This window comes from Oncorhynchus kisutch, linkage group LG21 (genome assembly GCF_002021735.2).
Source record: "Oncorhynchus kisutch isolate 150728-3 linkage group LG21, Okis_V2, whole genome shotgun sequence".
Taxonomy (NCBI): domain Eukaryota; kingdom Metazoa; phylum Chordata; class Actinopteri; order Salmoniformes; family Salmonidae; genus Oncorhynchus; species Oncorhynchus kisutch.
Window position 1 is genome coordinate 34,495,503 of NC_034194.2, and position 27,431 is coordinate 34,522,933.

Below are 27,431 nucleotides of genomic sequence, written 5' to 3' on the forward strand. Positions count from 1 at the left end.
ACACATATTCATGTCATCTTTACCAATCAACTGCATTACTGTTAAAAATTACTTTGACTACCATCAACGACTTCTGTATGCTAGCTATGCTGACCAGTTTATATGAACAGGATTTAGCACTTAGCAGTCACTTCTTCTAAACCTAAAAGGGACAACTTAAACATGTTATGCAGCGAAAACATACAGTGCCTTGCGAAAGTATTTGGCCCCCTTGAACTTTGCGACCTTTTGCCACATTTCAGGCTTCAAACATAAAGATATAAAACTTTATATTTTTGTGAAGAATCAACAACAAGTGGGACACAATCATGAAGTGGAACGACATTTATTGGATATTTCAAACTTTTTTAACAAATCAAAAACTGAAAAATTGGGTGTGCAAAATTATTCAGCCCCTTTACTTTCAGTGCAGCAAACTCTCTCCAGAAGTTCAGTGAGGATCTCTGAATGATCCAATGTTGACCTAAATGACTAATGATGATAAATACAATCCACCTGTGTGTAATCAAGTCTCCGTATAAATGCACCTGCACTGTGATAGTCTCAGAGGTCCGTTAAAAGCGCAGAGAGCATCATGAAGAACAAGGAACACACCAGGCAGGTCCGAGATACTGTTGTGAAGAAGTTTAAAGCCGGATTTGGATACAAAAAGATTTCCCAAGCTTTAAACATCCCAAGGAGCACTGTGCAAGCGATAATATTGAAATGGAAGGAGTATCAGACCACTGCAAATCTACCAAGACCTGGCCGTCCCTCTAAACTTTCAGCTCATACAAGGAGAAGACTGATCAGAGATGCAGCCAAGAGGCCCATGATCACTCTGGATGAACTGCAGAGATCTACAGCTGAGGTGGGAGACTCTGTCCATAGGACAACAATCAGTCGTATATTGCACAAATCTGGCCTTTATGGAAGAGTGGCAAGAAGAAAGCCATTTCTTAAAAATATCCATAAAAAGTGTTGTTTAAAGTTTGCCCAAGCCACCTGGGAGACACACCAAACATGTGGAAGAAGGTGCTCTGGTCAGATGAAACCAAAATTGAACTTTTTGGCAACAATGCAAAACGTTATGTTTGGCGTAAAAGCAACACAGCTCATCACCCTGAACACACCATCCCCACCGTCAAACATGGTGGTGGCAGCATCGTGGTTTGGGCCTGCTTTTCTTCAGCAGGGACAGGGAAGATGGTTAAAATTGATGGGAAGATGGATGGAGCCAAATACAGGACCATTCTGGAAGAAAACCTGATGGAGTCTGCAAAAGACCTGAGACTGGGACGGAGATTTGTCTTCCAACAAGACAATGATCCAAAACATAAAGCAAAATCTACAATGGAATGGTTCAAAAATAAACATATCCAGGTGTTAGAATGGCCAAGTCAAAGTCCAGACCTGAATCCAATCGAGAATCTGTGGAAAGAACTGAAAACTGCTGTTCACAAATGCTCTCCATCCAACCTCACTGAGCTCGAGCTGTTTTGCAAGGAGGAATGGGAAAAAATGTCAGTCTCTCGATGTGCAAAACTGATAGAGACATACCCCAAGCGACTTACAGCTGTAATCGCAGCAAAAGGTGGCGCTACAAAGTATTAACTTAAGGGGGCTGAATAATTTTGCACGCCCAATTTTTCAGTTTTTGATTTGTTAAAAAAGTTTGAAATATCTAATAAATGTTGTTCCACTTCATGATTGTGTCTCACTTGTTGTTGATTCTTCACAAAAAAAATACAGTTTTATATCTTTATGTTTGAAGCCTGAAATGTGGCAAAAGGTCGCAAAGTTCAAGGGGGCCGAATACTTTCGCAAGGCACTGTACATAGAACATATCCAAATTGGACTGAAGTAAGCACATTGTGGGCCTGTTTCAATACATCAATCGTGATGGATTTGACGAATATCCACTTTGTTAGATCAGATTTGTTGAATGTGCGCCAATCTGGTCAATGGAATGTCAGTGTTCCATTGACCCCTTTACTGTATCTACTGTATGTAATGTTAATGGGGCACTAACATGGCTGCCATATAATGTTGTAGTGTCATGTAAATGCATCATAATGCAGAAACCTCAGTGTCCCAACTCTATAAATACATGGTTCTGTAATCAAATCAAATCACATTTTAATTTGGCACATGCACATGTGTAGACCTTACAGTGAAATGCTTACTTACACTGCCTTAACCAACAATGCAGTTGTAAGAAAATACAAAAAAAAGTAAGAATTAAAAGTAACAAATATTTAAAGAGCAGCAGTAAAATAACAATGAGCGTGGCAATATACAGGGGGTACCGGTACAGAGGCAATGTGCGGGGGCACCGGTGTCGAGGTAATAGGGGTAATATGCACATTCCTGGATGGGAGACCAGATGCTGCTGGAAGTGGTGTTGGGGGGCCAGTAGGAGGCACTCTTTCCTCTGGTCTAAAAAAAAGATATCCCAATGACATTGCCCTGTGTAGGGTGTCGTCTTTCGGATGGGATGTTAAACGGGTGTCCTGACTCTTTGAGGACATTAAAGATCCCATGGCACTTATCGTAAGAGTAGGGGTGTTAACCCCGGTGTCCTGGCTAAATACCCAATCTGGCCCTCAAACCATCATGGTCACCTAATAATCCCCAGTTTACAATTGGCTCATTAATCCCCTCCTCTCCCCTGTAACTATTCCCCAGGTCATTGCTGCAAATGAGAACGTGTTCTCAGTCAACTTACCTGGTAAGTTGGGGGCAATGCAAATAGTCTGGGTAGCCATTTGATTAAATGTTCAGGAGTCTTATGGCTTTGGGGTAGAAGCTGTTTAGAAGCATCTTGGACCTAGACTTGGCGCTCCAGTACCGCATGTTGTGCGGTAGCAGAGAGAACAGTCTATGACTAGTCTTTGAGACTTTGACCATTTTTATGGCCTTCCTCTAACACCTCCTGGTATAGAGGTCCTGGTAGTCATTTAGGCAGGTTACCTTAGTGTTCTTGGGCACAGAGACTACGGTGGTCTGCTTGAAACATGTTGGTATTACAGACTCAGACAGGGAGAAGTTTAAAATGTCAGTGAAGACACTTGCCAGTTGGTCAGTGCATGCTCACAGTACACATCCTGGTAATCCATCTGGCCCTGCGGCCTTGTGAATGTTGACCTGTTTAAAGGTCTTACTCACATCGGCTGCGGAGAGCGTGATCACACAGTCGTCCGGAACAGCTGACGTTCTAATGCATGTTTCAGTGTTACTTGCCTCAAAGCGAGTATAGAAGTTATTTAGCTCGTCTGGTAGGCTCGTGTCACTGGGCAGCTCTCAGCTGTGCTTCCCTTTGTAGTCTGTAATAGTTTGCAAGCCCTGCCACATCCGACGAGCGTTGGAGCCGGTGTAGTACAATTCGAACTTAGTCCTGTATTGATGCTTTGCCTGTTTGATGGTTCGTTGGAGGGCATAGCGGGATTTTTTATAAGCTTCTGGGTTAGTGTCCCACTCCTTGAAAGTGGCAGCTCTACCATTTATCTCAGTGCAAATGTTGCCTGTACTCCATGGTTTTCTGTTGGGGTATGTACGTACAGTCACTGTGGGGACGATGTCATCGATACACTTATTGATGAAGCCAGTGACAGATGCGTTGTACTCCTCAATGCCATCTGAAGAATCCCAGAACATATTCCAGTCTGTGATAGCAAAACAGTCCTGTAGTTTAGCATCTGCTTCATCTGACCACTTTTTCATAGACCGAGTCACTGGTGCTCCCGGCTTTATCTCGGTGAACCATGAGATATTACAGTTTTTAATGTCCCGTTGGTAGGATATACGTGCTTTTAGTTTGTCCCATTTATTTTTCAGCAATTGAACGTTGGCTAACAGTGCGGATGGCAAAGGAAGATTAGCCACTCGTTGCCTGATCCTCACAAGGCACCCCGATCTCCTTGTGTGAAATCTCAGTTTCTTTCTCCTGCGAATGACGGGGATGAAGGCCTGCTCGGGTGTTTGTTGTATATCCTTTTAGTCCGTCTCATTAAATAAAAAATATTTGTTGAATTCGAGGTGAGTAATCGCTGTTCTGATGTCCAAAAGCTATTTTTGGTCATAAGAGACGGTAGCAGCAACATTATGTAGAAAATAAGTTACAAACAATGTGAAAAACAAACAAAATAGCACGGTTGGTTAAGAGCCAATAAAACAGCAGCCATCCTCTCCTGCGCCATTCAACCCAGAGGCCCGGTTCCTTATCACGGTGGCCAAGTTCACTCCTCGTGCACTCCTGTATGTATTCTCTATGGACATTTCTTGACTGTGGTAGCTGTAATTGAACTTGGGGGCTGTGGTGTAAAACGTCTGAAACATCTTTATTACAACCAAGCAAATAGGTTGCCTCTGTGACTTTTATCTGGCCTACAGGCTGTCTACGGTGCATACAGGAAAACTCTGTATGACATTGTTTATTTTTTCCCAAACACAAGCATTGTACAATCCATAAGTTGTAGTATCATACCAGACTCCTTGGGAGACGTTTTCTCAGTAAGGTACATAATGAAACCTACTATTCTTCATTAGCTTGGCAAGGCTGTTGATATACACTCTTTATGTGATTATTTTTCAGAGGAAACATGCCTTTGTGTGTGGGCGTTTGTTGCTCCCTCCTTTCATTGTGTGTGTGTGTGGGTTTGTGTGTGTGTGTGTCTGTGCATGTGTGTGCGTGCGTGCGTAAGAGCATTTTGTTGTTCCCTCCTGACATTGTTAGCCTGAGAAGGAACAGATGAGTGTCCTCACACTAAGCAGCCTCATCCCTGTGATGCAGCCCAGTGGATAACGTTACATCACATGGAGCCCAGCCCCAGAGCAGCGCTAACACTCCGGGATCCCATTCACCTCTGTGTGCTTTACGGTCTGCTAGGTTAGCAACGCCCAGCTGCATACTACCACAGCACCTCTGTGTGCTTTACAGTCTGCTAGGTTAGCAACGCCCAGCTGCATACTACCACAGCACCTCTGTGTGCTTTACAGTCTGCTAGGTTAGCAACGCCCAGCTGCATTCTACCACAGCACCTCTGCGTGCTTTACGGTCTGCTAGTTTAGCAACGCCCAGCTGCATACTACCACAGCACCTCTGTGTGCTTTACAGTCTGCTAGGTTAGCAACGCCCAGCTGCATACTACCACTGCACCTCTGTGTGCTTTACAGTCTGCTAGTTTAGCTACGCCCAGCTGCATACTACCACAGCACCTCTGTGTGCTTTACAGTCTGCTAGGTTAGCAACGCCCGGCTGCATACTACCACAGCACCTCTGTGTGCTTTACAGTCTGCTAGTTTAGCTACGCCCAGCTGCATACTACCACAGCACCTCTGTGTGCTTTACGGTCTGCTAGTTGGCCGGCTGCATTCTACCACAGCACCTCTGTGTGCTTTACGGTCTGCTAGGTGGGCATCACCCGGCTGCATACTACCACAGTAAAGACTCACCCAGGCGGTGAGCCAGCAGGAGGGGAATGATCACAGCGTGGGGAATATCCCGTGTCCTTATTGTCGAGGTTGGGTGATGGACGTCTTGCTCAATTCGCTGGATGGCTGCCAATGTTATAGAGATGTGGTTAGCCCCACTCTGAGCCCAGACACAAACTTTTAGGGGAAATTAGTAGTGGTGGGCACTAATATAAAATTGATAATTCAATATAATTTTGTTACTGGCCGATATATTGTGGTATATCACTGTAGTATGCCATATCGCAATAATATTGTGGCAAATCATTCTTCTTCATTTATCAACACTTAAAATAGCAGTTCACATGTTCTGTTTGTCATCTGTTTCACCTGTTTTTGTGATTGTCTCCAGACCCTCCAGGTGTCGCTTATTTTCCCTGGTCTATTTATCGCTGTGTTTCCTGTCTCTCTGTGCCAGTTCATCTTGTTTGTTCAAGTCAACCAGTGTGTTTTTCCCATGCTCCTGTTCTATTTTTCTAGTCTTCCTGGTTTTGACCCGTGCCTGTTTTTTCTGGACTCCGTACTCGCCTGCCTAACCCTTCTGCCTGCCCTGACATCGAGCCTGTCTGCCACTTTGTACCTCTTGGACTCAGAACCTGGTTTTGACCTTTTGCCTGTCCATGACCATTCTCTTGCATACTCCCTTTGGATTAAATAAACAACAAAGACTCTAACCATTTGCCTCCTGTGTCTGCATCTGGGTCTCGCCTTGTGCCCTTATAATGTTCCTTTATCCCCATAAAACGCTCGCTGAGCAGATAGAAAATAGCTGGATGACTGTTCTGGGTCAAGGATGCTCCATCTTCAGTAGTATGACTGGACTCAATCAGACTTGGGAAATGGTGCCTCACCATGAAAATTCCATGACAATGGATTGTGGAGGCAAAAATCCAACAATTGTAACACATTTTCCTAATCAATTGGTTGGTTATGAACTATGCGAAATAGTGATATCCTTTAAAATGACGAAGCATGCTTGATTTGAATAGAATATATTACCATAGCGATGGAAGGATGGAGGCATCACTGAGGGACATGGAATGAGCTTGTTTCCACAAATCTACATAGGTCAGGATATATAACAAGTTTAAATGTCTGGTCCGTAATAGCACATAGAATAACAATGTCTGAATTGAAAAATGGTAGTACAGCTCAGAGTTTTATTGTGATGTGAACCAGGGGTTTATAGGTATTGGACTCCATATTCAAGTTCGTAAACAAAGCCAATGAGTATGTGGCCCAAACTTGCTATACGTGTGCATCCATGAAAGTGTTTCACTTTATGTTTTGTTAGATAGATGTCATATCGGTTTCTCAAGTTTTGTACCTTTTGATTGTTGGGTCCTTTTCTGTTTGGTGAGGGAGGAAATAGTAGCTATGAGAGACGTAGACGTGGCTGATGCTGTGTGGAGTAGAGCTGGGATGGTCATGACATTTTGAATGACGTTATTGGTCAGCCAAATGACCACGGTCACCATTATAATTGTTTGAATAGCTAAATGTGTCGCTGCACAGCTGTTTTCAGGTCTTTCCAGTAATGTTTGATCGGTTTCAAGTCCGGGCTCTGGCTGGACCACTCAAGGACATTCAGAGAATTGTCCAGAAGCCACTCCAGTATTGTCTTGGCTGTGTGCTTAGGGGTGTTGTCCTGTTGGAAGGTGAACTTTTGCCCCAGTCTGAGGTCCTGAGCGCTCTGGAGCAGGTTTTCATCAAGGATCTCTCTGCACTTTGCTTCGTTCATCTTTCCCTCGATTCTGACTAGTCTCCCAGTCCCTGCAACTAAAAAACATCCCCACAGCATGATGCTGCCATCACCACCTTGCTTCACCGTAGGGATGGTATAAGGTTTCCTCCAGACGTGACGTTTGGCATCAGGCTAAAGAGTTCCATCTTGGTTTATTCAGATCAGAGAATCTTGTTTCTCATGGTTTGCAATTTGGCAAATGCCAAGCAGGCTGTCATTTGCCTTTTACTGAGAAGTGGTTTCCGTCTGGCCACTCTACTTAAAAGGCCTGATTTGTGTAGTGCTGCAGGGATTGTTGTCCTTCTGGAAGCTTCTCTCATCTCCACAGACGAACTCTAGAGCTCTCTCAGAGTGGCCAATGGGTTCTTGGTCAACTCCCTGCCCAAGGACTCATTAGACCAAAGTGTCCCCCGATTGCTCAGTTTGGCCGGGCGGCCGGCTCTAGGAAGAGTCTTGGTGTTTCCAAACTTCTTCCATTTAAGAATGATGGAGCCCACTGTGTTCTTGGGGACCTTCAATGCTGCAGAAATGTTTTGGTACCCTTCCCCAGATCTGTGCCTCGTCACAATCGTGTCTCGGATATCTAAGGACATTTTCTTCGACCTCATGGCTTGGTTTTTGCTCTGACATGCACTGTCAACTGTGGGACCTTACATAGCCAGGTATGTGCCTTTCCAAATCATGTCCAATCAATTGAATTTACCATAGGTGGACTCCAGTCTAGTTGTAGAAACATCTCAAGAATGAAAATTGGAAACAAGATGCACATGAGCTCAATTTCTAGTCTCATAGCAAAGGGTCTGAACACTTATGTAAATAAGGTATTTCAGTTTTTTTATGTTAAACAAAGTTGCAAAAATTTCTAAAAACCTGTTTTTGCTTTGTCATTATGGGGTATTGTGTGTAGATTGCTGAGGATTTTAAATTTATTTAATCCATTTTAGAATAAGGCTGTAACGTATCAAAATGTGTCAGAGCCGTGTGTATAGGTGGCAGGGAAGTCAGGCGCAGGAGAGTCAAACGGAGTGAAAAATTGAGTCTTTTAATGAATGTCCACGTAACATGCTCCATAACACTAATAAGAATAGAATATAAACAAACATGGGTACGAGGACCCGTCGCGCACCTATACAATAAACACAACACTGACAAATAATCTGACAAATCTCTGACAAAGACATGAGGGGAAACAGAGGGTTAAATACACAACAGGTAATGAATGGGATTGAAAATAGGTGTGTGGGAAGACAAGACAAAACCAATGGAAATGAAAAATCAATCAATGATCAATCAATGATCAATGATGGCTAGAAGACCGGTGACGTCGACCGCCGAGCACCCCCCGAACAAGGAGAGGCAACGACTTCGGAAGAAGTTGTGACAAAATGTGGAGAAAGTTAAGGGGTCTGAATACCTTCCGAAGGCACTGTATATATACAGTACAGGTCAAAAGTTGGAACGTACCTCCTCACTCATAGTGAAGACATCAAAACTAGGAAATAACACATGGAATCACATAGTAACCAAAAAAGTATTAAAAAGACATTTCTCAAAGTAACCACCCTTTGCCTTGATGACAGCTTTGCACACTCTTGGCTTTCTCTCAACCAGCTTCACCTGGAATACTTTTCCAACAGTCTTGAAGAGTTCCCACATATGCTGAGCACTTATTGTCTGCTTTTCCTTTAGTCTGCGGGCCAACTCATCCCAAACCATCTCAATTAGTTTGAGGTTTGGTGATTGTGGAGGCCAGGTCATCTGATGCTGCACTCTATAACTCTCCTTCTTGGTCAAATAACCCTTACACAGCCTAGAGGTGTGTTGGGTCATTGGTCGTCCCACTAATGATCGTCCCACTAAACGCAAATCAGATGAGATGACGTCTCGCTGCAGAATGCTGTGGTAGCCATGCTGGTTAAGTGTGCCTTGACTTCACCATTCACCTACTCTGTGTCTCAAGTTTGGACTCACCGGACCAAAGGACAGATTTCCACCAGTCTAATGTCCATTGCTCATGTTTCTTGGCCCAAGCCAAGAATTATTGGTGTCCTTTAGTGGTGGTTTCCTTAAAGCAATTCGACCATGATGGTCCGATTCACGCAGTCTCCTCTGAACAGTTGATGTTGAGATGTATCTGTTACTTGAACTCTGTGGAGAACTTATTTGGGCTGCAATGTCTGAGGATGGTAACTCTAATGAACTTATCCTCTGCAGCAGAGGTAACTCTGGGGTTTCCTTTCCTGTGGAGCTCCTCATGAGAGCCAGTTTCATCATAGCGCTTGATGGTTGGACTGAACTTGAAGAAACTTTCAAAGTTCTTGAAATTTTCCGAATTGACTGACCATCATGTCTTAAAGTAATGATGGACTCTAGTTTCTCTTTGCTTACTTGAGCTGTTCTTGCCATAATTTGGACTTAAATCAAATCAAATGTATTTATATAGCCCTTCTTACATCAGCTGATATTTCAAAGTGCTGTATAGAAACCCAGCAAAAAAAAAAAACAGCAAGCAATTCAAGTGTAGAAGCACGGTGGCTAGGAAAAACTCCCTAGAAAGGCCTAAACCTAGGAAGAAACCTAGAGAGGAACCAGGCTATGAGGGGTGGCCAGTCCTCTTCTGGATGTGCCTGGTGGAGATTATAACAGAACATGGCCAAGATGTTCAAATGTTCATAAATGACCAGCATGGTCAAATAATAATAATCACAGTAGTTGTCGAGGGTGCAGCAAGTCAGCACCTCAGGAGTAAATGTAAGTTGGCTTTTCATAGCCGATCATTAAGAGTATCTCTCTACCACTCCTCTACCGCTCCTGCTATCTCTAGAGAGTTGAAAACAGCAGGTCTGGGACAGGTAGCATGTCCGGTGAACAGGTCAGGGTTCCATAGCCGCAGGCAGAACAGTTGAAATTGGAGCAGCAGCACAGCCAGGTGGACTGGGGACAGAAAGGAGTCATCATGCCAGGTAGTCCTGAGGCATGGTCCTAGGGCTCAGGTCCTCCGAGAGAAAGAAAGAGAGAATTAGAGAGAGCATACTTAAATTCACACAGGACGCCGGATTAGACAGGAGAAGTACTCCAGATATAACAGACTGACCCTAGCCCCCCGACACATAAACTACTGCAACATAAATACTGGAGGCTGAGACAGGAGGGGTCAGGAGACACTGTGGCCCCATCCGAAGATACCCCTGGACAGGGCCAAACAGGCAGGATATAACCCCACCCACTTTGCCAAAGCACAGCCCCCACACCACTATAGGGATATCTTCAACCACCAACTTACCATCCTGAGACAAGGCCGAGTATAGCCCACAAAGATCTCCACCACGGCACAACCTAAGGGGGGCGCCAACTCAGACAGGAAGATCACGTCAGTGACTCAACCCACTCAAGTGGCGCACCCCTCCTAGGGACGGCATGGAAGAGCACCAGTAAGCCAGTGACTCAGCCCCTGTAATAGGGTTAGAGGCAGAGAATTCCTGTGGAGAGAGGGGCACCGGCCAGGCAGAGACAGCAAGGGCGGTTCGTTGCTCTAGAACCTTTGCGTTCACCTTCACACTCCTGGGCCAGACTACACTCAATCATATGATCCACTGAAGAGATGAGTCTTCAGTAAAGACTTAAAGGTTGAGACCGAGTCTGTGTCTCTCACATGGGTAGGCAGACCATTCCATAAAAATTGAGCTCTATAGGAGAAAGCCCTGCCTCCAGCTGTTTGCTTAGAAATTCTAGGGACAATTAGGAGGCCTGCATCTTGTGACCGTAGCGTATGTGTAGGTATGTACGGCAGGACCAAATTGGAAAGATAGGTAGGAGCAAGTCCATGTCATGCTTTGGAGGTTAGCAGTAAAACCTTGAAATCAGCCCTTGCCTGAACAGGAAGCCAGTGTAGGGAGGCTAGCACTGGATTAATATGATCCATTTCTTTGGTTCTAGTCAGGATTCTAGCAGCCGTATTTAGCACCAACTGAAGTATATTTAGTGCTTTATCCGGGTAGCCGGAAAGTAGAGCATTGCAGTAGTCTAACCTAGAAGTAACAAAAGCATGGATACATTTTTCTGCATAATTTTTGGACTGAAAGTTTCAGATTTATGCAATGTAAGGTAGATGGAAAAAAGCTGTCCTTGAAACAGTCTTGATATGTTCGTCAAAAGAGAGATCAGGGTCCAGAGTAACGCATGAGGTCCTACACAGTTTTATTTGAAACGACTGTACAACCATCAAGATTAATTGTGAGAATCAACAAAATATCTCTTTGTTTCTTGGGACCAAGAACAAGCATCTCTGTTTTGTCCGAGTTTAAAAGTAGAACGTTTGCAGCCATCCACTTCCTTATGTCTGAAACACAGGCTTCTAGCGAGGGCAATTTTGGGGCTTCACCATGTTTCATTGAAATGTACAACTGTGTGTCATCCGCATAGCAGTGAAAGTTAACATTATGTTTTCAAATGACATCCCCAAGAGGTAAAATATATAGTGAAAACAATAGTGGTCCTAAAACGGAACCTTGAGGAACACCGAAATTTACAGTTGAAATTTACAGGACAAACCATTCACAGAGAAAAACTGCTATCTTTCCGACAGATAAGATCTAAACCAGGCCAGAACTTGTCCATGTAGACCAATTTGGGTTTCCAATCTTTCCAAAAGAATGTGGTGATCGATGGTATCAAAAGCAGCACTAAGGTCTAGGAGCACGAGGACAGATGTAGAGCCTCGGTCTGACGCCATTAAAAGGTCATTTACTACCTTCACAAGTGCAGTCTCAGTGCTATGATGGGGTCTAAAACCAGACTGAAGCATTTCATATACATTGTTTGTCTTCAGGAAGGCAGTGAGTTTCTGCGCAACAGCTTTTTCTAAATTTTTTGAGAGGAATGGAAGATTCGATATAGGCCGATAGTTTTTATATTTTCTGGGTCAAGGTTTGGCTTTTTCAAGAGAGGCTTTATTACTGCCACGTATAGTGAGTTTGGTACATATCCGGTGGATAGAGAGCCGTTTATTATGTTCAACATAGGAGGGCCAAGCACAGGAAGCAGCTCTTTCAGTAGTTTAGTTGGAATAGGGTCCAGTATGCAGCTTGAAGGTTTAGAGGCCATGATTATTTTCATCATTGTGTCAAGAGATATAGTACTAAAACACTTGAGTGTCTCTCTTGATCCTAGGTCCTGGCAGAGTTGTGCAGACTCAGGACAACTGAGCTTTGGAGGAATACGCAGATTTAAATAGGAGTCTGTAATTTGTTTTCTGATGATCATGATCTTTTCCTCAAAGAAGTTCATGAATTTATCACTGCTGAAGTGAAAGCCATCCTCTCTTGGGGAATGCTGCTTTTTAGTTAGCTAGCGACAGTATCAAAAATACATTTCAGATTGTTCTTATTTTCCTCAATTAAGTTGGAAAAATAGGATGATCGAGCAGCAGTGAGGGCTCTTCAATACTGCACGGTACTGTCTTTCCAAGCTAGTCGGAAGACTTCCAGTTTGAAGACTTCCAGTTTGGTGTGGCGCCATTTCCGTTCCAATTAGGTATTTTCTGTATACCAGGGAGCTAGTTTCTTATGGCAAATGTTTTTAGTTTTTAAGGGTGCACCTGCATCTAGGTTATTGCACAAGGTTAAATTGAGTTCCTCAGTTAGGTGGTTAACTGATTTTTGTCCTCTGATGTCCTTGGGTAGGCAGAGGTAGTCTGGAAGGGCATCAATGAATCTTTGGGTTGTCTGAGAATTTATTGCACGACTTTTGATGCTCCTTGGTTGGTGTCTGAGCAGATTATTTGTTGCGTTTGCAAACGTAATAAAATGGTGGTCCGATAGTCTAGGATTATGAGGAAAAACATTAAGATCCACAACATTTATTCCATGGGACAAAACTAGGTCCAGAGTATGACTGTGACAGTGAGTAGGTCCAGAGACATGTTGGACAAAACCCACTGAGTCGATGATGGCTCCGAAAGCCTTTTGGAGTGGGTCTGTGGACTTTTCCATGTGAATATTAAAATCACCAAAAATGTGAATATTATTTGCTATGACTACAAGGTCCGATAGGAATTCAGGGAACTCAGTGAGGAACGCTGTATATGGCCCAGGAGGCCTGTAAACAGTTCCTATAAAAAGTGATTGAGTAGGCTGCATAGATTTCATGACAAGAAGCTCAAAAGACGAAAACTTCATTTTTTGTTGTTAAAAATTAGCTCTATTTGGTAAAGACCATCTTTTGTATACAAACCCTACCTTGTCACAACACAACTGATTTGCTCAAACGCATTAAGGAAAGAAATTCCACAAAATAACTTTTAACAAGGCACACATGTTAATTTAAATGCATTCCAGGGTACTACCTCATGAAGATGGTTGAGAGAACGCCAATAGTGTGCAAAGCTGTCATCAAGGCATGGGGCGGCAGGGTAGCCTAGTGGTTAAAGCGTTGGACTAGTAACCGAAACGTGGCAAGTTCATATCCCCGAGCTGGCAAGGTACAAATCTGTTGTTCTGCCCCTGAACAGGCAGTTAACCCACTGTTCCTAGGCCGTCATTGAAAATAAGAATTTGTTCTTAACTGACTTGCATAGTTAAAGAAAGGGTGGCTACTTTCAAATATAGAATTTTTTTCATGTGTTTAACTATTTTTGGTTACTACATGATTCCATATGTGTTATTTCATAGTTTTGATGTCTTCACCATTATTCTACAATGTAGAAAATAGTACAAATAAAGATAAACCATTGAGTAGGTGTGTCCAAACTTTTGACTGGTACTGTGTATTTAACGGTTATGACAGTGATTTTATCTTCATGTCGGTCTTGATCCATAATCATCGGTTACACAACTATACAGTAATTGTTCCAGCCCTACAGTATGTGGATGTTTCAAAGGCATGTAGCGCCCTCAATAATTATACAGTTACAGTCTTATTAAATGGGTGACACTCGCTTTGGGGCATTTTCTGTAGACGCGTGTGCTTTCCCTGCTTGGTTTGTATGAATGAAAGCATGATAATGGCTTGGAACAAGCTGTCAGTTCTTAGTAAACGGTTGGTGTTTAAATGGTGTTTGACAAAATACAATGCTATTTCCTTGTAAACAAATTGACAACAGACTTTCAGCATGCTTATAGAGAAGGGCACTCAACATGTACTGAACTGACACAAATGACTGATGATTGGTTGAAATAAATTGATAATAAGAAGATGTATTTATTTTTACCAATGACTTTTAAACAAAGTGTGTGTGTCCATGTATGCTGATGATCCAACCATATACTCATCAGCAACCACAGCTAATTAAGTCACTGAAACCCTTAACAAAGAGTTGCAGTCTGTTTTGGAAAGGGTGAACAGAAATATACTGGTCCTGATCATCTCTAAAACTAAGAACATTGTTTTTGGTACAAATCAATCCCTAAGTTCTAGACCTCAGCTGACTCTGGTAATGAATGGTGTGCCTGTTGAACAAGTTGAGGAGACTAAATTACTTTGCGTTACCTCTGATTGTAAACTGTAATGGTCAAGACATATAGAATTAATGGTTGTAAAGATGAGGAGAGGTCTGTCCGTAATAAAGAGATGCTCTGCTTTTTTGACGCCACACTCCAACAAGCAAGTTCTGCAGGGTCTAGTTTTGTCTTATCTTGATTATTGTCCAGTCACGTGGTCCAGTGCTGCAAGGAAATAACTAGTTAAGCTGCAGCTGGCCCAGAACAGAGCGGCACGTCTTGCTCTTCATTGTAATCAGAGGGCTGATATAAATGCTATGCTGCCAGTCTCTCTTGGCTAAGAGTTGAGGAGAGACTGATTGTATCACTTCTTTTTTTTAAGAAACAATGTGTTGAAAATCCTAAATTGTTCGCATAGTCAATTTACACACAGCTCTGACACACACAGCTCTGACACACACACACACCCCACCAGACATGCCACCAGGGTGTCCTTTCACAGTCCCCAAATTCTGAACAAATTCAAGAAAGCGTACAGTCTTATATAGAGCCATTATTGCATGGAATTCCGTTCCATCTCATATTGCTCAAATAAACAGCAAACCAGGTTTCAAAAAACAGATAATGCAACTCCTCACGGCACAGCGCCTCTACCCTATTTGACTTACCGTAATTTCCGGACTATAAGCCGCTACTTTATTCCCACACTTTGAACCTAACGGTTTATACAATGACGCGGCTAATTTATGGATTTTTCCCACTTTCACAAGATTCATGCCGCCAAAAAACTGATCACGTCACATAATGTGACGTAAATCGAGCGCGCTCAAACTTCCCATCATTCTGATTACGGTAATAATTGTGTCACCCTCATCATGGCAAAGACACGCATATGAAATGCATATGATGCAGCTTTCAGCTTTGAAGGCGATCGATCTGGCTGTTGGAAAAGGAAATAGAGCTGCTGCACGGGAGCTTGGCCTTAATGAGTCGATAAGACGTTGGAAACAGCAGCGTGAGGAACTGACTCAGTGCAAAAAGAAAACAAAAGCTTTCGGAGGGAAGAAAAGCAGATGGCCCAAAGTATTTGCAGCCACTCGACATCAGTGTAAATCGTGCATTTAAGGTGGCGCTCCTTGTTCAGTGGGAGGCTTGGATGACAAGTGGGGAGAAATCCTTCACTAAAACGGGCCGCAGGCGAAGAGCATCTTATGGTCAAGTCTGCCAGTGGGTCCTGCCAGTGGGTCCTGACAGCGTGTCAAAAAATCCACTATCATCAACGGGTTTCAAAAGGCTGGACTGCTGCGTGTTGAAGGGGCAGCATGAGCTCAGCAGGGTATTTGCCTCCGGATGAAAGTGACGAGTGCGACAATGAAAACGATCCAACATCGGATGAAGCAATTCTGAGGCTATTCAACTCCGACACCGAAGGAGATGACTTCAGTGGTTTCAGTGCACAGGAGGAAGAAGATAGTGACCAATGACTTTCTTGGTAGGCTACTGTTTTAATTTGTGTTACAAGCCGTGTTTCGTTAAAGCCTATTTATTTTTGTTACAAGCCGTGTTTCATTTAAAGGCTGTGTAAAGTTCATTTGTTTCAATGTACCGGTAGGCACCTGCGGCTTATAGACATGTTTCAATGTACCGGTAGGCACCTGCGGCTTATAGACATGTTTCAATGTACCGGTAGGCACCTGCGGCTTATAGACATGTTTCAATGTACCGGTAGGCACCTGCGGCTTATAGACATGTGCGGCTTATTTATGTACAAAATACATCTTTTTGAATAATTCAGTGGGTGCGGTTTATATTCAGGTGCGCTTAATAGTCCAGCAATTACGGTAGATATTTTGTGTGTATGTATTGATATGAAAGCTACGTGTGCCTTGAAAAAATATATATGTTGTTTTGTCTTTGGGTTGTTCTTGTCTATTAATGTTCTGTATTATGTAATGTTTCATGTTTCATGTTTTGTATGGACCCCAGGGAAAGTAGCTGCTGCTTTTGCAACAGCTAATGGCGATCCTAATACAATACCAAATACCAAACATTTGAATGAGTGTACACAGTAGCCTGTAGTTAATGGATGATATTTTCAGTGTGTTTAGGAGAAGAGAGGAGAATGTCAGAGTTGAAACCCATTGTCTCAATAATCCATTTGTACAAAAGACTGATTTTTGAAATAAGAGTGAGTGCTCTTCACAGGTGAGTAATGTACAGCTGATGGAAGTGCTCAGTGTCTTTACTATGTTTTCAGTTCAAAGTGGACATGTGAGCGCTCATTCTATGTTTCCGCAGAGCAAACAGGAGCTTTGGGCTATTGATTCTGCACTTGCGATTGAACACGTTACATACTTTTTCTTCCTGCTGAATCCTCTGGCTATTCATGGGTTGCACATTTCGTCACAATATTGTTTTGAACATTCATTTTGGACTGATACCCGAATGAGCATTCTACTCAATGCATTGTTAATGAGCGCTGATGAAGATTTCATCAGAAGTGCATTACAGTGGCTTGGAAATACAATGATATTTCAAAGGGAGGTAAATAATTAGTAGGAAAACCTTTTGTCATCGTTTTAATGTCACTATGTTGTCTTTACATGCAGTATAACTTTAGCTAGCTAGCTAAAGATTGAGGGGAGATCACTGGATTTTAGCTAGCTAACTTTAGTATTGTTTTACATTTTTGACAACTAATGACAACATTGTCATCTGTCTAAAGAAAATTTGACAAGATGATGATGGCAAAGTTGTTTTCTACTAAATATTTGTCCACTTTAGAAATGTCATCCTATTTCCAGGACACCGTAGTGTAAATGAGACAAAAAGTTGTTAGCCTCCTTCCAGATTGACTGGATTTATCACAATTTTTGGGCACCGAGTAATGGAGGTGCAACCGGTGAATAGGACAGAAGATAATTTGAGGGCCATTTACATTACTAACATAAGTCTAGGGAGATCTATCACTCTTCAACATCAGATTTGCTCATTTTCTCTTTACAATAACCTTGGCTGTGGTGTGGCCAAAGGTACATTCCTGCTTCATGTGTGAGTGTAGCTATTAGCATACAGTAAATACCATAGTATATAGACAAACAACATAGGGATAGCAATTCAAACTATGCAGATGCTTCTCAGCTAAGACATATTGCACACAATGTTGCACACTTGATTAATTCAATGATTCACAAATGTGTGGATATTTTAAAAGCCTTTCATTTTCAATTTGGTTAACAGAGCAAAAATGCCGTTTTTTTGGTATTAATGTAAATAAGGTAATTATTGAAAGGACATGTGGTGTGGGAGAGCCCTTGTGCACTGTACCACTCAGACGGTGTATTTGGTGTAGATGTCTACCTCTGGAGGTAGTGTGGGAGACATCTCTTAAAGAGAGATTTGAATCTAGATCCATCTCTTTACACACTCTCTTGGACCTAGTTTGTATCATCAGAGTAGTGTATTGTAAAGAAGCCCCAGTGAACTGAGAGCAAAGTGCCATGACTAACAACAGGCTGAAGGCTTATTTGAGGAACTGCCCGCAGAAATGTAAAGAAACAGTGACTGCTTCTGACAGATGCATTGTAAAGAAGAATCCTAAAGTGCTCTCTAACAAATATGCTCCAGTCCAGGCTGTAGGGTTGACAGCCACTGACATACAGGAACTATCCTGACACTCATACCAGGATGTGGTTGGTTTTCTGTTGATGTTACATTTACATTTTAGTCATTTAGCAGACACTCTTATCCAGAGCGACGTACAGTTGACTTACAGTCATCTTCAGATAGTTAGGTGAGACAGCCACATATCACAGTTGTAGCAAGTACATTTTTCCTGAATACAGAAGTCATCAGAAAAGTCAGTGTTAGTAGGAAAAGACAAGTGCAAGGGGGAACAAGACTGAGATACTCTTTGAAGAGGTAAGATTTCAGACGTTTTCGGAAGATGGACAGGGACTCCGCTGTTCTAGCATCAGGGGGAAGCTGTTTCCACCATTGGGGTATAAGAACAGAGAAGAGCTTTGACTGCGCTGAGCAGGAGCTGACCTCCCATAAGGGTGGGAGGGCCAAGAGACCAGAGGTGGATGTTCACTCCTATGGGAGCTCTGTTGAAATGCATTGTTTTCTCTCCTGTTAAATTTTTTTACAGAGGTATGGTGTTCAATGGATGTGCTAGCGTAATTTACTGTATACTACAGTAAGTGGTCATATTTAACACAAGCGATATTGTGAATGATGCATCTTACACTTCTTTTCACATGTATTATGTAAAGGATCAGTGGATATCCTAACAAAATATATACGAGCACCAGAGCAAGACAATAAATTGTGAGGCGGAGAAAGCACAATGAATAAAAAGACCAACTGTACACTTGGAGATTTACGTAGAATGTGATTGTGACAGTGATGAAGAGCGAGCATCGAAAATCAACTGAATTGAGTTCATAAATCTAGGTCGTCTAGCCAGGGCAGTACCAAGGCTCCAGACCTAGCATCTTGTCGATGTCTCTTAATTATTGTCTCAGTTGTGAGTTAGCACGGTCTACACTGGGAAGCCAATATATATGCCAGAAAGCCATTTCAAAAAGGCGTTATGGCTGTGACAGACACCTCTATTACCCTGAACGTAGCACTTTAATGGTTAGTTGGAGCTGAACTTGCGTAATCCAATGTTAACGAATAAGCAAGTGTTGGCTCCATCTCTCATTCGGACAGAATGGTTTGTCTTCAAAGGCACACAGGATTTGAGGGTAGGTCTCTGGGGCAGTCGGGTTGTTGTGTGCCTACGTGTCTGTGTGTGTGTGTGTGTGTGTGTGTGTGTGTGTGTGTGTGTGTGTGTATGACAGTGATGTTAAGAAGATGGAATAAGGAACAGTGATGGAAACAACACTTTTATGTCATTGCAGTTTTTCTTAGTTAACCTTGTAAGGAATTTATTGAATTTAAATTATTGACAGCATTAAATAGCAATCAAGCAGTCGTTAGTTAACAGGGTACATAGCTAAAAAAAAAAAAGAATGTTTCAAAACCATTTACTTTGATCCTTTGTTCACATTCCCCAGTTCTGTTTCAAGTGGTTTGAATCTGCCCTTTACTACTATAGCCCAGAGAAACGTGTTAAATGACTCATTCATGAATGGCAAAAAAGACAGTCAAAAACAAAATATTAAGAAACAAGATTTTAAGTGTTTGTCCTTTTTCTACGAGATACAAGAACATATTTTTTACACATATCTATATATTTTCTACACATATCTATATATTCTTTTTACACATATCTATATATTTTTTTTACACATATCTATATTTTTTACACAAATTTAAACACATTTTTGGGTAGGCACTAAACCTTCATACACCATTCTTTTTTTTTACCAGTACCGGTTACATATAGACGAGTCCCCGTGACACTTGGGGGGTTGTATAATGAAAGGGAGAACACCATCGGGTTCACGAGTCTCCCCTTTCCATCATTTGTAGGTGGAACTGTTTGGATGTTACATACAGTGCCTTCGGAAAGTATTCAGACCCATTGACTTTTTCTACATTTTTTTACGTTACAATGTATTAAATCAAACATTTTCCTCAGCAATCTACACACAACACTCTATTATGACAAATAATATTAGATTTTAGAATCTTTCAAAAATATATTTTTGTTTTGAGACAGGAAATTGAGCTCAGGTGCATCCAGTTTCAATTGATCATCCTTGAGATGTTACTACAACTTGATTGGAGTCCACCTGTGTTATATTAAATTGATTGGACATGATTTGGAAAGGCACAAATGTGGCTATATAAGGTCCCACAGTTGACAGTGCATGTCAGACAAAAACCAAGCCATGAGGTTGAAGGAATTGTCCGTAGAGCGCCGAGACAGGATTGTATTGAAGCACAGATCTGGGGAACGGTACCAAAACATTTCTACAGCATTGAAGGTCCCCAAGAACACAGTGGGCTCCATCATTCTTAAATGGAAGAAGTTTGGAACCACCAAGACTCTTCCTAGAGCTGGCCACTCGGCCAAACTGACCAATCAGGGGAGAAGGGCTATTGTCAGGGAGGTGACCAAGAACCTGATGGTCACTGACACTTCTCTAGAGTTCCTCTGTGGAGATAGCAGAACCTTCCAGAAGGACAAACATCTCTGCAGCACTCCACTAATCAGGCCTTTACGGTAGAGTGGCCAGATGGAAGCCACTCCTCAGTAAAAGGCACATGATAGCCCGCTTGGAGTTTGCCAAAAAGCACCTAAAGGACACTCAGAATATGAGAAACAAGATTCTCTGGTCTGATGAAACCAAGATGGAACTCTTTGGCCTGAATGCCAAGCTTCACGTCTGGAGGAAACCTGGCACCATGCCTATGGTGAAGCAAGGTGGTGGTAGCATCATCCTGTGGGGATGTTTTTCAGCAGCAGGGACTGGGAAACTAGTCAGGATTAAGGGAAAGATGAACAAAGAAAAGTACAGAGAAATTCTTGATGAAAACTCTGCTCCAGAGCACTCAGTGACTTCAGACTGGGGTGAAGGTTCACCTTCCAACGGGACAACGAGCCTAAGCACACAGCAAAGACAATGCAATTGTGGTTTCGGGACAAGTCTCTGAATGTCCTTGAGGGGCCCAGCCAGACCCGGACTTGAACCCAATCTAACATCTCTGGAGAGACCTGAAAAAAGCTGTGCAGCAACGCTCCCCATTCAACATGACAGAGCTTGACAGGATCTGCAGAGAAGAATGGAAGAAATTCCCCAAATACAGGTGTGCCAAGCTTGTAGCGTCATACCCAAGAATACTCAATGCTGTAATCGCTACCAAAGGTGCTTCAACAAAGTACTGAGTAAAGGGTCTGAATATTTATGTAAATATGATATTTACATTTTTTTTTATAAATTTGCAAAAATGTCTAGAAACCTGTTTTTCTAAATCATTATGGGTAATTGTGTGTAGATTGATGAGGACCTTTTTTGTATTTAATCCATTTTAGAATAAGGCAGTAACGCAACAAAATGTGGAAAAGTCAAGGGGTCTGAATACTTTCCGAAGGCACTTTCCGTTTTAATGACAAGACCGATTTTCGTGATGTCTCATGGTCTGACAAACACCTCTCTAGCTCTGCCACCTTTCACCACAGATGCAGAATTTAATGGGTAAGCCTAATAACCAACATATCGGTAACACAGTGCCTTCTTCCGGATAGCCTGATTATTTTACACCTTCTCAACCAGAAAACCAGTTTTCAACCATGACATTACATCCTTAAGATGTAATACTCCATAGCTTTCCCACTGGGCATGAGATGAAATACATTTGACATGTGGGTGAGCTGACTCTTTAATTCCTCTCTATTGATTCTCATTGAGGTGTGAATAGCTGGAGCAGTCAGGTGGAAAACAGACACATGAAAAACAGACACATCTACGGAAAAGTCATTACAGCCCTTTCTTTGATCAGGGCCCTTATCCACAAAGCAACTCACAATAGGGCTGATCTAGGATACGTTTGGCCTTTCTGATTATAATTAATATGATTATTTGAACAGGTGGAGTCTCCTGTTATCATGGAGACGACCTGATTCACTGAATGTCTTCTTAAAGAGATCACATTTATTTTGGGATATTGCAAAATATGACTTTTACATTCATGACAGGAGAAACAAATTGATTCAGAAGATAATTTTAGTTACTCATCTTGTTTCTATTACTTTCTAGCATGTCAAGCTAACTAGGTAGCTAGCTTTGTAGCCATGGATAAATCAAATCAAATCAATTTTTACTTGTCACATTCGCCGAAAACAACAGGTAGACCTTACGATGAAATGCTTATTTACAAGCCCTTAAGAAGCCTTTTTGACCTAGACTTGGCACTCCGGTACTGCTTGCCGTGCGCTAGCAAAGAGAACAGTCTATGACTAGGGTGGCTGGAGTCTTTGACAATTCTTAGGTCCTTCCTCCGCTCTCGATGGTGCAGCTGTAGAACGTTTATGAGGATCTGAGGACCCTTGCCAAATGTTTACATTCTCCTGAGGGGGAATAGGCTTTGTTGTGCCCTCTTCACAACTATATTGGTGTGTTTGTACCATGATAGTTTGATGGTGATGTGGACACCAAGGAACTTGAAGCTCTCAACCTGCTCCACCACAGCCCCGTCGATGAGAATGGTGCCATGCTCGGACCTCCTTTTCCTGTAGTTCACAATCTTCTCTTTTGTCTTGATCACGTTGAAGGAGAGGTTGTTGTTCTTCCACCACATGGCCAGATCTCTGACCTCCTCCCTATAGGCTGTTTCATCGTTGTTGGTGATCAGGCCATCCACTGTTGTGTCGTCTGCAAAATGAATGATGGTGTTGGAGTCGTGCTTTGGCCATGCAGTCATGAGTGAACAGATAGTGCAACTTCCATGGTTTAGCCAAGTACCTAGCTAGCTGGTGGATGTTTTCCTTTTGAGATCAGGACAGAGGAAAGCAACATTCACCTCCATAAATTCTGTTTACATTGGCATTTACAGTATACTGAATGAAGCACGTAAGGAACCTCATGGGCACCCTTAACTTGTTAACTTAATTTAAGGGGGAAATTCACCTTAAAAGTGGTTTGTGTAAAGAAACTTTAAGGGAAAAGATAAGGAAATGTACTTCAGATGTTTTATGAAACTGGACCCTGATCCTTGATCAGCACTGCTACCCTGAAACTCTTTGTGGATACGGGCCCAGGTCTCTAGGGACTTCAATCTGTCACTCTGGTTGTACCATTAATGTACCCCTACTGTACAATACACAAACTCCCTTTCTCAGAATTTGCTATAAATGAGCAAACAGTCAATCCCTAAAGAAATCACAGAAAACAAGGCACTCATGAAGGATCTTACTCCATGCCCTCTTTCTCATTTAGCATTTTCTTTCAGACAATGTTCACAAAATACATATTTTCCTCTGAAAATGACCTTAACATGTGACAGACTAATCACCACAGAAGAGGTTCACAGAAACAGGTAGTAGCCTCGTCAATCACATCATTTACCAGACGCTCTTATCCAGAGAAACAGCATCTATTTCCAATCGGCTCCCCTGTGGGAATCAAACCCACAGCCCTGGCGTTGCACGTGCCAAGCTCTACAAACTGTGCCACACGGGACCGCATCTGTCTCCATCAACCTCTAATAAGAGGGGACCTCAGTGACAGATTTGTCATTTTCTGGTATGGGTGTTGTATAGGCTGCACACTGTGTGAAGGAGAAGACTTTTCTTATCCCTCTATCGTATTTTGGTTGGTTTGGCTACCCGAGTACAGCTGTGTATTATTTTCTAAGAATAGTCAATTCTGTCATGCCATCCTCCTCCCTACTGTCGATAGTATTGAGATACTGTGAGTATGTTCTGAATGTGTAGTTGTAGGAATCTATAGGTTCCATACTATCACTGGAGAAAGCATAACATTGACATTCCAGTAGCTTATTGTAGATAGCTTTCAATGAAAACGTTTTAATGTATTACCAATAATCTTAATATACAGTATATGCTCCATTGGCCTATTTGAAATAGCTTCACCTTTCTAGATAAGGGTTCTGAATTCGCAATGAATCAGAGCCATAGCATCAAGGTTTTCAGACTATTTACTTTCTCATGTCCAAGATAACGTTGGAAAGGAGACAAATGAACTGAATAGTTAATGAATATCGAAAGGGAAGATTAGGCCTCTGGACTATATTGATAGGGAAGCAGTGTTTCCAGTTATACATGAAATGAGTGTAATTCTAAGTCTAAAGCACTGTGCAAAACTCCAATATTTGTCCCTCTGAGTTGAATGTGCTTCGTTTTCTCTTTCAGTCGGTCATGGCGGGGGCCTTCATGGACTCGCCCAATGATGACGACAGCACGGACCACTCACTTTTCAACTCCTCGGCCAGCGTCCACGCCGCCTCTATGGCGGCCCATGACCAGCCGGAGCGGGAGCCCATGTCCCGCGACGCCATCTGGCTTTGGATTGCAATCACCGCCACCATAGGGAACATTGTGGTCGTGGGAGTGGTGTATGCTTTCACTTTCTGAGTGGTGGAAGCCATGATGGAGACATGCCAGCAGGAGGAAGCTTCTGGACAAGACATTTGGACATGAGCTAGGAACACCACAGCAGCCAACGGCCACTCTCAAAGGCTACACTGTTACAGAACAGTGAATGATTATTGCATTGGCATCTTGTCCAAGCATTTGAAAGACAAGGCATTGTTCACAATTACAGAAATTAATATGTGTAATAAATTGGTCATGTTACTGCAGCCAAAGGTCAAAATATGGAATATTGTATACATTAGTGCTGTTGACTATACATTAAGATGTTGACATTTCTGATGAAGCTTTCTGATGAAGCTTTAAATAGTGAACAGTGATGTACTCTGAATACGCTCAGATGTCATTGGTCAATTCTGAAATCATTGGACGTCAAATATTCAGATAATAAAACCTTAGTAACGTGCTGTTTGGAGCGTTTAGAGATCATTGTATGGAAAGTAACACTGGTAAGTTTTAGCATGTCTTTAACATCACAGTCGTTACTATATTCTACATCTGCCCGAAATATGGAGTTTATGACAAACATACTAGACACAGAACGTCTAAAGATCTTTACTGTCTGCATGACAATATAGTTCACCTGACAGTATCAGTTTTGAATTAAGTTAATCTAGTTCTCCGCTTTTCTCCTCTTTTTTGCCTCAGTGAGCCTTGAGTGCTGAATAGACAATCTTTTCCCAGCATATTTATATCTAAGATGGTATGGGTAACCTAAATCTATTTCTCTTAAACACCCCTATCAGACCTCAAACCCATATGAGCGGGAACTACAATTTATAGGAATGGATGTTCACCTTGAACACTTTTCGCAGATGTTTACATGTGGAAACAACATTCCTCACACTTAGAAGTTAGTTGGATTCAAGTCTAGTGTACATACATCTTGATGTGACTTCTGTAACCATTTCAATGTCGGTCTTGATGTATATTTTGATCGAGTATTATCTTTCTTCCTCTTTATAGTCTCAAAACACATTGTAACCCAAACTGCTTTCCAAGCCAAATAGTTTTAATGAGCCCTGGATGCGACAATAGCCAGTTGCCATAGCGATGCATCTCTGTCACTATGTGCCTCAAGGATACCATGTCTCTCGTTCCCAGTGCAGCACACCTGTTTATCTCTCTCTCTAAACTCCCTAGCACATCTACCCAACAGACTCACACACACACACACACACAGGCTCTTTACATGTGGACATCGATCACATCATACATTAGCTGATAATGTTATAGACTAAGAGTCAACTTAGATACCATAGGTTGAATGATACTCTACACATATGAGCTTTAGAGCTCAAATAGTTTTCTACTGCTGGTTGCCCTTAGATACCATAAGCATTTCATATTGTAGAGCAGGGCTCTCCAACCCTGTTCCTGGAGAGCTACCCTCCTGTAGGTGTTCTCTCCAACCCTGTTCCTGGAGAGCTACCCTCCTGTAGGTGTTCTCTCCAACCCTGTTCCTGGAGAGCTACCCTCCTGTAGGTGTTCTCTCCAACCCTCTACCTGGAGAGCTACCCTCCTGTAGGTGTTCTCTCCAACCCTGTTCCTGGAGAGCTACCCTCCTCTAGGTGTTCTCTCCAACCCTGTTCTCTCCAACCCTGTTCCTGGAGAGCTACCCTCCTCTAGGTGTTCTCTCCAACCCTGTTCCTGGAGAGCTACCCTCATGTAGGTGTTCTCTCCAACCCTGTTCCAGGAGAGCTACCCTCCTGTTGGTGTTCTCTCCAACCCTGTTCCTGGAGAGCTACCCTCCTGTAGGTGTTCTCTCCAACCCTGTTCTTGGAGAGCTACCCTCCTGTAGGTGTTCTCTCCAACCTTGTTCCTGGAGATCTACCCTCCAGTAGTTTTGCTGCAACCCCAGCTGTAACTAGCCAGATTCAGCTCATCAACCAGCTAATTATTCGAATCAGGAGTGCTATATTAGGGTTGGAATGAAAACCTAGAGGAGGATAGCTCTCCAGGAACAGGATTGGAGAGAACACCTACAGGAGGGTAGCTCTCCAGGAACAGGATTGGAGAGAACAACTACAGGAGGGTAGCTCTCCAGGAACAGGATTGGAGAGCTCTGCTCTGTACATATTGTGTTTACTCCGGAGAGCCAGAATAGTTGTCTACTGCTTTTACTGTGCGCCCTTGGTGCACACTGGTGTCAGCGGTGGGATTCAGAGACAGAGGGCATCCACACCTCCAAACCCCAAAGTCACTCTCTAAATTGCAGCAGCCAGAAACTAAGCTCTCCTTTAAGTGTAGCGTTGAGACTGGGAGGCTAAATCTCTGATGTGTCTCTGCCTCACCGTAGAGCAGACCCCAGGTCAAACAAACAACATTAATACGGTCACAGTTTGTGAATAGTCAATGTCTGCTTTTCAAATGGCACCCTATTCCCCAAGTAACACACTGTGGGCCCTGGTCAAAAGTAGTGCACTATGTAGGGAATAGGGCGCCATTTAGGATGCTGACATTGGTTTGACTGTGACGGCAGGGACGGTCACCGCGTGATGTAGTCCTGGGATAGGGGATACAATGTCCTTTTGATTATAATGGATGAGACCTTTGATGCATATGGTTTGGTGTGATAAGTTGGTCCATTATTAACCTTGATTATTAACCTTGATTAATCAATCATTACCGGAGAGATGGATGACTTGTTGAAGCGTTCTTAGTGATATGCTGATTAAGAAATCTCTCTTTTTTTGGAGAAGTACGTTTTTTTTAATGAGATTAAGCTCAATTA

General features: G+C 42.5%; 1 protein-coding gene across 1 annotated transcript in view; it reads left to right on the forward strand.

Annotated features, from left to right (window-relative positions):
- The window catches only part of LOC109866683 (uncharacterized protein C14orf132-like), a 34,482-nt gene extending 8,338 nt beyond the window's left edge, over positions 1-26,144 (forward strand). Inside the window, exon 2 of the mRNA XM_020455469.2 lies at positions 24,458-26,144. Within this exon, the coding sequence (XP_020311058.1) occupies positions 24,458-24,679 (222 nt within the window). The 3' untranslated portion in view covers positions 24,680-26,144. The remainder of the gene's footprint in view (positions 1-24,457) is intronic.
- Positions 26,145-27,431: the final 1,287 nt, after the last annotated feature.